Source organism: Oreochromis aureus, linkage group 6 (assembly GCF_013358895.1).
Source record: "Oreochromis aureus strain Israel breed Guangdong linkage group 6, ZZ_aureus, whole genome shotgun sequence".
NCBI classification, from domain to species: Eukaryota; Metazoa; Chordata; class Actinopteri; order Cichliformes; family Cichlidae; genus Oreochromis; species Oreochromis aureus.
Genome location: NC_052947.1, coordinates 19,311,095 through 19,324,499, shown reverse-complemented (window position 1 = coordinate 19,324,499; position 13,405 = coordinate 19,311,095). Strand labels below are relative to the sequence as shown.

The following is a 13,405-nucleotide window of genomic DNA, read 5'->3' as shown; positions in this document are numbered from 1 at the left end:
CCACTCTTCTTCATGCAACATTTTAGTATTCTAGGGAATACGTGACTGGGGAGGCAACCAATGCAGTTATATGTCTCCCATCTCCTCCAGGTTGTTATTTCTGTTGAGGCTTTAAAAACAGGCAAGAAAGGTAATACTTATCAGGTGATCAAAAGTGATTACTGATTTTTCCCTTTTTTATATATGTTTTTATATCGGGGCATTTATTTTTCTCTCTGTCCACGGTTTCTGCACATAAACGGTTCTACCAGCATTTCTTTTACTGAAGTCATTTTTTTTTTTTATTTTAACACATAAAAGCATCACAACAACAATATACAAATTCTTAGTAATCTTTAAAACCAAAACACATTTACACATGCAACAATAGGGTTTAAGACAATGAGTAACTTATTGAATAATCGCGTTTTTGGAATGTCTTAACGTTATTTTGCTGGAGGGACTGCTGTTTACGCTGAAGGAGGAGTTTCATCGATCCCTTCTCTCCAGAACAACATCTGGCATGTCAAATATATGTAGCGGTCTGTAATTAATTCAAAATTTGAATGTTTTCAACATGACCTACAACTCTTTACTGGCATTACTTTCTACCTTTTTGACTGTTACAACCTTTAGTGATCCAAACTGAAAGGAGAAAAAGAAAAAGATACAATGACCTATGTAGTTCTGTAAGGGGAGAAAAAGGATTTTCTTTGAGAATATGACCCCTCAGACAGCAGTCTGACTCAAACATCTGGCGCTGCCACAATCAAATGACGCCCAATTAGAGCTTAAAGAAGTGTAGCTCACCACACAAGACAATGTGGGCCGTTCTGCTCTAAGTCCACTCAAACCAGGAAGCACATCAACAAACCCATCACAGGAGCGCTGCTGCCATCGTTCGCAAACATATCACACTGCCAGCAACCTTCTAAACATGAGCATGTGGATTGTGGATTACATAAAAAAGAACAAAAAACTGAATAGGACTCAGTTTGATATAATAATTGAAGTTAAAAAATATATAAAAGGTTGAAGAATAATCATGAGAATAGATTATTGCTCCGGGGTGAAGTGTGTTGGGTTTGTATATCCTCGATCCTTGTGGTCTCTTCCTGTTTGACAGATTCAGGGTGACTGTATGATTGTCTGTTTGAGTCCTTTACACAGGATTGGCTGTGAACCTACAGCCACGACACTGAAAACACATTCATAGACACCAAAAATATACATTATGATACTGTCAAAAGGTACAATAATTACACAGAAAAGGAAATTACAGAGTTAAAACAACACCATTATGTTATCATTTATCTTTTTGTCTGTCCACGTTTTCTTCTTTCATCTTCTCCAAATGTTTCGGGCGTGATGGGTTCTGTGAACCCATGAAGTGCTCCTGGCAGAGAGTCAAGAGTCCCACCTGCCCTCCTAACTGGTGGATGGGGTGGCCACGGCTTTCTTTCTAAAAGAACCACCGAAAAGCTTCGCCATTGTTGACCGGCGTCCTCTGTGGGAGACAAAATGTGAAGGACACATTTTATTTCACAGGTTTCATGGTGATGTCACTGGCAAGCTCTTGAAAATAAAACAAAAATTCATGTTCAAAAATCACAGATGGGAATAATCCGCAATGTAAGGAGCGGTTGGGTAGAATCGGCTAGAAACAGCATGGACATTAAGTAAAGTAAAAATCCCAGAAGGGCACTTAAAATGGCCAGAAAGCACAACCACCAAATCAAGTATTTCATCAAAGAGCCAGCCAAGGTGATTACATCCACGTCCCACCCACACCCAAATAATCATTACGCTGTATGAAATATTCAATACAAATTCCCAAGAAGCAACAATGAGGCATTTAATTACTGTGAGCTCTAGCCGCAGTGAGGGGGAACAGTGCATCATTTCAATTTGAGCCCGCGCCAGCAGCCGCCCCTCCTTCTTCTCCCCGAAACCTCTACGCCAGAGTGACAGCCTCTTCTTTCCGAAACTCATTTGGAAGTCAGAGACATAAAATACTGGAGTCTCCAACCAATCCCCATGACCAATTAGCACATTTTTTTGAGTTTTTTTTTCCTGTTGACGGGGGAAATGGTGCATAATCACAACTAAAATCACTTTAGTCTGAGTGGAGAGCAATTTGACATTTTAATACCAAGTGTCATTGGCAGCTCCTTAAAGGCATGCTGATGAGTACGTTAGCACCAGACAGGCGCCTGCTCTCAAGCTTATACAGGTTATTGACCACATGTAAAACCTACAGTATACAACGGGCGCTGATAGTAGTTTATATTTAAATTGCCCAAAAGGATTCCAAGCATTTGTAATTATTAATTGCCTGGCATCATGACACAAAACACTGTTTTTTTTCCATTTTTCGATAAACAATGAATTTGCCTGATAAGTGCTGCAGGAGGAGTAACATTTATGCAGTAAATGCAGTAGGCGGGATTAATGCTGTTGTCATTTGTCAAGCCGTGCATTGCAAAATGGATATTTTAAGCAGCCTAAATTAGTTTGTTTTCTCCACCAAAGAGGCTGCTCAGTGACAAGTGGAGTAACAAGCTGAACAACTTCTACTTCACTTAACTTTTTAACCTAAAACCAAAGCCAGTGTGTTTACATTGACTTTTAATGTCATTAGACACTGCATGCATATGCTGGTCTGTAGTATCAGACTGAAGAACAAGTGCAATACATTGGCAATTTGTTTGATATCAGAATAAACAAGAAATTACATCATTTAAATGTGTGTAGAGTGCACTGTTCAACATTATGTGTAACAATAGAGCTAAGACAATAGATTTCTTAATTATCAGATATCAGTCTCCATATATGCAGGGAGGTCACCTGAGCCCACACATGTGGTATCTTTTCATACCTAAATTCTGAAAATGTGATAGTACTTGCACCAGTTCTTCCAGAACTGAAGGGGGCGGCATAACGCACAAGAAAAACTACATGTGGAACAAAGAGTTAATCGCTCATTGGTGAAAATGTCAAAGTCAAGCATGAAAGTACTGTTTGAAGGGGAGTCACCAAACTGCGGTAACAAAATCACAAAAGGCACCATGCAAATGATGCTATCGTGCTTTTCCAACCAAGCAAGAAAATGCTTCCAGTTCAGCGAAGCACCTTAAAGACTGGCATCCAAATCTGTTCAAAGAATTCAAGTTGGGTAAGTTTCGGTTCAAACTGATAATATCTAAAGTGTTATACTTGTATATTATCCTGAAATAAACATTTCCATGCTGTTTGAGACCACTGTTGTGAAATAAGCAACAGTTTGTAGGCTAAAATGTTAGCAATAGCTAAAGTGATTTACATGGATAAGGTAATGTAAAGAATTACTACCTTGTAGTAAAAGTAGCATGCTACTTGACAACCACCCTAATTTTTCAGTGTTCTGTCAATAAGATTTAATCATAACATTTTAAATAAACTGTCTACTACCACAATGTCAGTGATTTAAAACAACTTTTTAATAAAGGATTTTATGTTTAAGTACAGGAGATAATCATTTTGTTTTGGTATGAATTTGGTATCGTGAATCATGTACTTCAATTGGTGCTAAATTACTGTACTGTATTGTGACATCCTTTTTATATGTATGTGTACAATGTGTGTCCAGCAAGAATTATAGCCTTTTCACTTTCAAGTAACCAAAACTATTACTTGAGTGACATCAATGAGAAGGTCATAAGCACAACTTTTTAACTAGTGCTTACGATGGCTACACTGACACTGCAATAAGGACTTTAATGTCTTCTGCTCTGACAAGTTTAGCATTAAAAGACAAACTTTATTTAGAAACCCACAGAAATAATCTTTATAATGAAAAAAAAAAGCAATTAGAATAAACATGCCATAAACAGATGAGTCTGCAAACACCTCATCAGGCTTTTCAGAGCCACCTATGATATTAAATTAAAGTTTATTTATATAGCGCCTAATAACTTGGGGTGATTTCAAATGTGCTCTGGTTTCTCTTGAGACATGTCTGGCACAAGGCATTTTAAACAATTTACAGAGTAAGGTACAGATATACTTCCTTTGAGCAAACACAGTATGGCAGTAGTGGTACCAAACTTAATAGTAAGAAACCTCTGACAGGGCTGGCATATAGAGAATAGCCATCTGCCCTGATTGGCTGGGGTGAGAATTAATTGATTAACACCAGTGCAACACATCTCTGGGCTCTCATTCACACTAGCTGTGGATCACAAATATTCACTCATCAGGTATAATGCAGTAGATGTGGCTTTTCCTACATTTTAGGATATTCTTCCTACGATCTCCTAAACAGAGTCAGCCGTACAGGTACCGGCTCATCACCCCACCTGATTTAGATGCATGCATTCCTCGTCTCTAGCAACCATTTACCATTTTTTCACACCACATTAAGCAATTACTATTATCCTTCTGAGTGAGTAATGGTGGAACCCAGAGCAGCAGGATACCATCATCACCAATTTAAACGTGGAGGAAATGAAATGCGATCATGTTTTTAAGGGTCAAGATGTGTTCACACATCTAGTTTTTTTTTACCTAATTGCCACGAGCTGATTGTTGTATCGCTGCAGTCCATTAATTGTACTTTTTCATTTTTTGAAAGCAGTTTTGCTGTTTATAAAAATGCATGTTTTTTTAAATGTGATTTTTGTTTCAAAATGTATTTTTAGAGAACAATGAAAGGTTCAATCAAAGTTACGCTGAGCATAAAAGTCCCCCAGAAAATATAGTAGAAAATCAATTTAGTGTTTATTTACACTATAATGGGTTTCTGTGCAATGTGAACATAGGTTTAACATTTGCAGTAGACTATAAATGATTTCTTTTCTAAACCATTTCCTGCCTTGAAAAAAAATCCAAAGAGACAAGACATAAACACTTCTCAGTAATTAGTACTTTTCCCAGTTTTCTTGATATGAAAATTTATCACTTACGGCCGCTGTTATGCTTAAAATTTCAGTGTGAGACAAAAGGATGGAAGAAGCAAAAAACTTTTTTTGTGTGGCTTGCAGTGTAACATCTGAGTGGACTATCACAATGCTATATAAATGCCAATCCACTTACCAAAACTTACACGATGTAAATAAAATCCAAACAAAACAAAACAAAAAAAAACTACACATGGTAGTAGGTGTCGTAAAAGCTGCTGGTAAATAGAAGTGCCATCACACTACAATTTCAAAATTACAGATAACCAGGAAAATGCTAAACACTTAATACCATTTTCATTTAAAAAAAGATGTCAAATTTTTAAAAATAAAGGTTAGAACAACGCAAACAATACTATTAATGACAAAACCATTTTTAAGTCCAATATAGCGAAAAATATATAGTTATACATATATGATATATATTTTAAGATTCTCTTCGGTAATGCAAACAAACAAAAACACAACAGTAGTGCTGTGCTTCAGGCCTTATGTTTCCATTGCTAATCAGAGTTGGTAAAGTTCGTTGCTAGTGTTTCTGTCTAGTAGTTCGTAGACTTTTCTCAGCTTCAATGTGGACTTTAAGAAAAACAACACCTTTTAGACACAAATAATTGTTATGGCTTCATCAGCTTTATGATAACTTAACAGACCGCTTATGTGGCTGTCGGCTAATTGCTAACAGCTGTCGTATCACCAGACTTTAACAACAAACACAGATCTCTGTGACTCGACTGGACAATATCAACATTTCTTTCAGAGGACTGAACAAACTTTACAATGCTGTGGATGTTGTGAACACATCTGCGCATCCACAGGAGGACATTCATGCCCCGTTCTTTCTCTCTGCCTATACTGTGATGCTCTTGGAGCTGAAGAAAAGACGGGAGGTGAGAATGTTTATCTTGATCCATATTCTCACATTGATTAATCCCTGGTGGAAGTGCGGCTCACCAGAGACAATAATGACCCTGATCTGGGCACTCGGCATGTCTCTGTTTTGTTAAGTTCCCACGTTATCGATCCAGTTGGGCTCTCGAGTACTGCTTGGATTCCCTCCCAGGCCTCCGTGCCTCGGCACACTGCAGTGACCAGGCACAAAGAAGGCTCAATTAGTACAGCTCTGTGTCGTCTGCTCCCCCACCTGCATGCGCCTTCAAAGTCGACTGGCAGGAAGAGGGAGGGGGGGGAAGACACAAGAATACGGAGACAAGAGAAAGAGAGGGCGATAAAGACAGGGTGAGGAGAAGGTAAGAGCTGATAGTGCTACACCAGGGACAAGGGAGCAACGCCAAGGTTTCACCTCAAATCAAGACGCTGTGGCAGCAGCTCAGCTCGCATCAACGCTGCTGCCTCTGCAGCAGAGCATACATAACAACCTGGCTGCAACGACAGACTGAAGGGAAAGACAATTTCCCGCTCCGGCAATGAATGCACACAACAGAGTATTGAACTGGCTGAAGGAGGAGGGAGACATTTCTCCAGACCTCAAATTAACCCCACCACACCAGCACAGCAGGCAGGGTATTCTGACTGTCTGCTGGTGGCTTTGGGTGATAACAACACAGTAAAACTGACATGTGGTGGAATAATTCTCTGCTGATTCTGGTGAGGCAGTGTAAGGTCTCAGGGCAGCCTGTGATCTTAACTGAACCTGGCAGGTGCAGTAAACGTTGAAGCCACATCGTCAGCTGATTAAAACAAGGTGGTAGAAATCAAACCAGTTGGACCAAACCAAGCCGAACTCCGACCTCTGCAGAGCCACACGCGTGCAAAGGCGACAAAAACCTCCATCCGGAATCTTAAAAATTCAGGATCCCTATCTTTTCCACACAAATACTGGAAACGCACAAATACTCCCCCATCCCCAAGCCCACCCCTGCGCTGCTCCTCCTCTCCCCTGCAGCCTTGGCGTCACACTGAGCTGGGGCCAGAGATAAACCACTCAAGACGATGAGGATGATAATGGCAGACGCCACAGCGCCTCAAAATTCAATCAGCGCCCAGACGTCAATGCGGATGAGTGTAAAAGTGAAATATGCTCGCCGGCGTGTGTTAAAAGACGCCACACAGGGCTCGCAGAAACAACAACAGGAGATGAAGAGGACGATGGGGGAAGAAAGCAAGAGGAGGGGAGAGAGATAGAGAGAGAACGAAGGAAAGAGGAGAAGAGGAGAGAGAAAAATTAAAATAATGTGTCTTTACTGCTCTGCTTCCGAGCACTATTCCACTGGCATTCTGAGCAGCCCTACTTTAACCACAGACTGTGAATAAATTACCCTTTTGAACTCGGGGTGATTGCAAATGTGCCCCGGTTTCTCTTGAGACATGTCTGGCACTAACCCTCAGCTCTCTGCTCCCAGCCAGCCTTGTCACAGAGGCCCCCCCTGCCCCGCCACCACCACCACCACCACGACCGCTTCACTCCTCTCACTCCCACCAACACACACTCAAGGCTCACACACAGGCGCGCGCAACATCATAAAACTTTTAATTCAACGCAATTACGGGTGGATTTTTTTTTTTCTCCAGCTATAAACTCGCCTTCCCGCCCTCACTTTTTCTTTCTAGGAAATCTCAAGAATCTGCTTGTACTCTACAGATGACAGAGCAGAGAACAAGAAAGATAAGAAAAAAGGCAGGGAGAGAAAAATCAGAGAAGAGGTAGAATGAATAGAAAGGGGGGAGAGAGATGGAGATATGTGGGAGACAGAAAGACAGAGGGGAAGAAGGAATTTCAGGTAGAGGCAGTAGCACCGGGCAGGTTGTGGGAGTGTGCTGATGTGTTTCCAAATGTTCATTATAACACACGGCCCATACGTTACCCTGACAATACCCATTATTTATTAAGATACGGGCCGGGAACCAGGCCGTACTTCATGACCACAATCCTTTGCATGGAGCTCTAACAGGCTGCAAACAAAACATATACAAATATACAAACTTTTCTTAATTCTGCTTTATTTTTCCTGCAGACTGGCTTTCAGATCCATTCAGATGTATAATTGCAAACACTTGTCTTTCTCATACCTACAAACACCTCGCACCTTTGCAAGCTCCAAATACATCCAACACCTCCAAACTACAGAAAAAACAAACCTTTCAAAATAAAACAACAGTCTGCTTTGATTATTTTAACCCCGGTAGTGAGGTGGGCTAAAACCAAAAGAAATGTCTTTTTCATCAGAGTCGAGGAAGGACGACTTTGAGATCCATCCAAAACACTCAGAACCATCTCCAGGCTGGGTGGTGGTGGTGTTTCAGGAATCCAGTCAGCCTTAACTGATGTGTTATATATTGCCTGTCACTTTATTCTGGAGAAATATTGGGGCGTTGCCAAGCTCAGACCTGGAAGGTATAGCAATCCATCACCTGCAACGTTACCGCTGTTAGGAAGGTGGGGGCTGAAATCTCATCTTGGGGCTTGTAGCCAATATTCTAGCCACCCAGTGCTGCTTATAAAAACTACCTCTCCAAGGCCGTTATCACGGACAGACCACTCATCTAGGTATCCACACACCGCTGCACCCGGTGCCGCATCGAGACGCCGTAACACGAGCAGACACGAGCAGGCACGAGTTTAGACCTCAAATATTGCAAATACTTTCTTATATTCAGCGTCGGCGGCAATAAGTAGAGAAGTTGGGACTGTAATAAAATAACATGAATAATGTGAATAAATCATACATAAATCTGGGTTTTGCAGATGTTGTTCAATAAGTTACATCAAAATATAATATTTTAATGCAGGCTAGGAAATACCCTTATTTTTGTTCAGGATGTTAAGCTGTCATTTCAGTTGTCATTGTTTTATGAATTTTGCTTATATGTTTGGTTATATGACTGTCATAGGACCATACAGGTGCAAACTAACCCTTGAGCGGGGACATTTATATTGATGCACCAACAGAAGAAAAGGTTAACTGTGAATTTTGTGGTATACTGTCCCCACCTGCAGACATTTATCAAAAAATGTTTCTGGTCACAGACATTTCAGCGCTATAGTTTATGTGATTATACAACGAGGGCTCAAAATTAGAGATAGAAGCAAATTAAGTAGAATGGTATAACCTTTTTCCCTCTCTAAACAGCATATGTTTTCAGTTAACCACCCTACTCGAATATGCTCATGGCACACAGACAAAGAACCCGAGTACACCAGAATGGTGATAGCACTCCAACACAGAAATGCGGCTACAATCTTTTAATTCAAGGTCCAGCCTTGCACTAGGCATCCATTCGAGCAAATCAGGCTAAGTGTATTGCGGATGTTTGTGAGTAATGAGGAATTTGGGAGTTTTTCGCTGACTAGGCGTGTATGGACTGGGGGCAAAGGGGGGGCGGTGGGGGGGATGTATGATGGTGTGCTTAAGAGCTGTGCCTGCGAGAGGCGGGGTGGTCACAGGGGGGAGATTAGGCTGAGGGGCAGCGAAGGAAAACCAAATCCATCTCCATCTCAGAAACATCCTAAAGCAGATTACTTACTTCAGTGGGAGAGGAAGAGAGGGATGAAAGAGAGGGAGCGGAGCAGAGGAGCATGAGATGGATGAGGAAGCAGGGAAAGAGAGAGAGCAATTAGCATAGATGCAATTCTGGCACAGTCCTCTGACTTGATATTTGACCTTCTGCGCGAGTCTTGCCAAATATCGCCCGAGAAGCACAGACGGACCATATGGCAAAGTGCTGCTGGAGGCTGAGTGCAGTGTGACTCCAAACCTCCGTATGCTAATGGGCGAATGTAATTACAGTGCAGTATTCCTGTAGGATGTATATTTTACGAGCCCTCCATAGGAGTGGATTTTCTGAGAGACGGGCCAGGCCTCAGTGGCTTCAGGAAATAAACAACAGAAAAACGCCTTTCTTTTATCAAACTGTGAAGGAGCCATTGAGTGGACAGCGAAATGGAACAGGCCCACCATTCCCGAGGCGGCACAGCGATGTGTCTCTTTACGAGGAAGTCAGTGTATGTTGATGAAAATGAAAAACGCCCACAGTCAAACAGGTAAATCGAAGGAGAGTTTGCCGAACTCGAGACTGCGGCTCTCCTCTGAAAACTCCCCAGTCAGTGATGTCACAGCAGATGTTTTCAATCAGCTGCCAACGGCAAAACACCTGCTGAGCCAGTGACGTCACTGACGGAGGCTCGACTGGAAGCGCAGGATGCTTCAAACGATGCAAACCAGAGATGGTAGCGAAGCAAGGAAACTCTGATTTCACCCTTTAAATCTTGAGATGTTAGTCAACTTTGGATACAGAAACAGGAACTCAAGCACTTCCTTCATTCTCACGAGATATGTGAGAATGAAGGAAGCGATGTGAAGTGCACAGTGGAGAATTTACATTTTTTTCCGTGCCTTCTTTTGAAACGGGCAGTTAGAAACAGCTGTGAAATATGGTAAGAGAGATACAACTTGCAATAAAATATGTACCTTGAGTTTTCTTTAAGTGGGTGTTCAGCCTTGAGTTTAATGGCATCAAATGCCTTCAATAATTAACAAATATCTTTTGATGTACTAGTATCCATAGCTGATATAAACATAGAGGATCTAAAGATTTTGATAGTGTATGAAAATCAAACAATTACCTTGACTTTTAAAGGATAAGCCAGCTGTAAATGACACTTTGTCTTTTTTGCAACGCTTTTAAGATTTGTTACAAATATTATTGCAAAAAATGTTTTTTCTCTAATAGTTCTACTATTTTTTAAATCAGTATAACAAGGACATGTTTAAATTTACTGTATATGTTTGTAAATGTTCATATACAGTATTTATTGTGTTTTAAAAACACAATCGCAAATGTTCAACTCATTTCACCTGTTTTTCCCTTTAAAATGTCCTCCTGCCAATCAATGGCAAAACAACAGATGGGAAGTGTTGAATTTCAATATTTACCAAAACGTCAATCTCTCTCTAGCCTTAAGAGAGTGGCTGGATGTGCTTCTGCTGCTCTGCTCACGAGCTTCTCATGCTACACCTTCTGAGTAGACGTATCTCTAAAATCACACGAGACGCAGTACGAAAACTTCAGTGTCAAAAACTGCAGATTGGTGGCATTTTTAAATATTCAAATAGTCGTTATGTCATTTAAAAAACTGAATTGTCTATAAAACTATTTTATAATGCTCAAAAAATATAAAGGACCACACAAATAAATTTGAACTTTGATTTTTGGTGTGATTTTGAATCCGGCACTCAAATGTTTGATGATTCTTGTTTCCAGTGACTGTTTTTGTGTCATTTTGTCCTCATATATCGACAAATATTTTCAATATTTGTCACAATCCAATGTGTGATTTAAGTTTTCTTTCATTATTTTGAGCAGTATATACCTATCTGTTAGTGTGCACGCTCAATGACCACTTCATTAGGTACACCTGTTCAACTGCTCATTAACACATATATAGAGTTAGCCAATCACAGTTAGCAACTCAGTGCATTTAGCCATGCTGACATGGTCAAGATGTCAAGATGACTTTCTGAAGGTCAAACTGAGCAACATAATGAAGAAATGTGGTACGGTTGTTTGGGCCAGATGGGCTGGTGTGAATATTTCAGGGATCTTCCATACAACCATCTCTAAGGGTTAGAGAGAATGGGTCAATCAAGAGAAAATATCGAGTCAACAGCAGTTCTCAGACTGAAAATACCTTGTTAATGCCAGAACTCAGTGGTGAATGGCCAGACTGCTGCTTCAAGCTGAAGCCAGTGGTAACTCAAATAACCATTTGTTACAGCCGAGGTATGCAGAAGAGCACATCAAAACCTAAAGCAGAAGAGCACACCTCGGGTCACTCCTGTTGCAAAATATGGATGATAGAGTCTGAATCTCCACCGCTTAAAACCACAGTGTGCCCATCTTCTAATGGCTCTTTTCAACACACTGTATCACGGAGCTCAAATGATCACAAACTAGTTTCTTGAACATGACAATATGTTCACGTTACTCAAATGACCTCCACAGTCACCTCTGTTGAATCTAAATCCAACAGAGCACCTTTGTGATGTGGTGGAACAGGAGATTTGCATCATGGATGTGCAGCCAACAAATCTGCAGCAAATGCTATGCTATCATGTGTTGTTGAATCTATGCTACGAAGAATTAAGCTGTAATGCACTTAGAAGTTATTTGATGATGACTATTAAACAATAAAAAGAGTTCAGTCCAATAAAACATGCAAAGTGTGTTGATAAGGTCATGAAAGTGTTGTATGGCATCAACAAAACAAGCCCAGTGCTGACGTAACCATGTAAAGCTAACATGCCACTACCAGGCATAATCATCTGAGAGCAGTCTGCTTGGTGGTGTTGGGCGTGAGCTTTGAAGAACAGTGAAAAATTTCCATCCCTATCAAGAACTTTATTTGATGGCTTGATGCTCAAACACATATCCTGATGCCATTTCTGCACAGTATCAAGATTTCATACTTGATAAATTTGGTGAAAAAATTGGTGAATCAGTTTTGTGTAAATGCACAGTGGCCCAGTAGTTAGCAATGTTCTTCACAGAAAGAAGATTTTGGATTTGACAGTAAAAAAGATGGATGTAGACGTCGTGATGTCACCCACTTTTTTGTGAAGTTCTGGTTTGAAGCCTTGAGAAAAGTATTTTCACCATCACCATCTTGGCTTTTTGAAATTAGATGTGACAAAGAGGGGCAGATCTGACACGACACGGTCAGTGTGTACTGACTTGTCAAACACAAGTTCGTAGACAGTGAGCATATGATAGATAAGCCATCTTTCTGAGACTTATAACCAAAATGTACAAAATGAACTTAACGTTTTATACAGTTTGACCTGAAATAAGTGAGCCCATAAACTCAGCAGGAAGCATTTACAGAGGTCAAGTCAGAAAAACAATTTCCCACAAACTAGTATAAACTGGAAGCCTTTGCAACCACAGCTATCGCCATCTGATGGCCTTTAAAATGGATGCAGATTTAACCCTCTCAGGCTCAAATTAAGTTTTTTGTTGCTAATGCACAACCAAGTCCTGCAGTGGTACTTCTGAGTAAAAAAAAACTCATAAAATATGTATGTGGGGTAATCAGGTTGTTAGTTTTTAACTGTTGCAAATCTGCAACGCCTGCCTTGAGAGGGTTAAAGAACCTCTGCGTTGGTCTCACTTTTCAAACCAAGAAGCAATGTTTATCTTTTATGCTGGTTTCAGCCTTCTGAATCTTACAGTCCAAAGACAGACAGGCAACATTAACTGGTGATTCTAAATTGGTGTAGATGTGATGAGAGAATAGTTGTCTTTGTGGTAGCTCTGCTGGTGACCTGCCCAGTGTGTAACACACCTCTTCCCTAATTTCAGCTGGGATAGGCCCCATCCCTACAGGCATATAGAGAAAAATAGGTTAAGACAGCATGTTAAGGATTGAAAAATATATATGGATGGAGACATCCTCCTCTGTAACACACTGAACAATTTGATGAGCAGTTTCAGCAACAGATTCTTTCAACCTCGATGTCTGAAGGAACGAC

At 40.6% G+C, this 13,405-nt stretch overlaps 1 protein-coding gene across 2 annotated transcripts in view; it reads right to left on the bottom strand.

The window, feature by feature from the left end:
• Nucleotides 1-379: 379 nt before the first annotated feature.
• Nucleotides 380-13,405, bottom strand: part of cxxc4 (CXXC finger 4) — a 29,193-nt gene continuing 16,167 nt past the window's right edge. Inside the window, exon 3 of one of the 2 annotated variants that reach the window (XM_031752174.2) lies at nucleotides 380-1,486. In XM_031752174.2, coding sequence (XP_031608034.1) covers nucleotides 1,442-1,486 — 45 coding nt within the window. In that variant the 3' untranslated portion in view covers nucleotides 380-1,441. Of the gene's footprint in view, nucleotides 1,487-13,129; nucleotides 13,254-13,405 lie in introns of those variants that run through there. The other variant, XM_039613980.1, reaches the window with a different exon arrangement.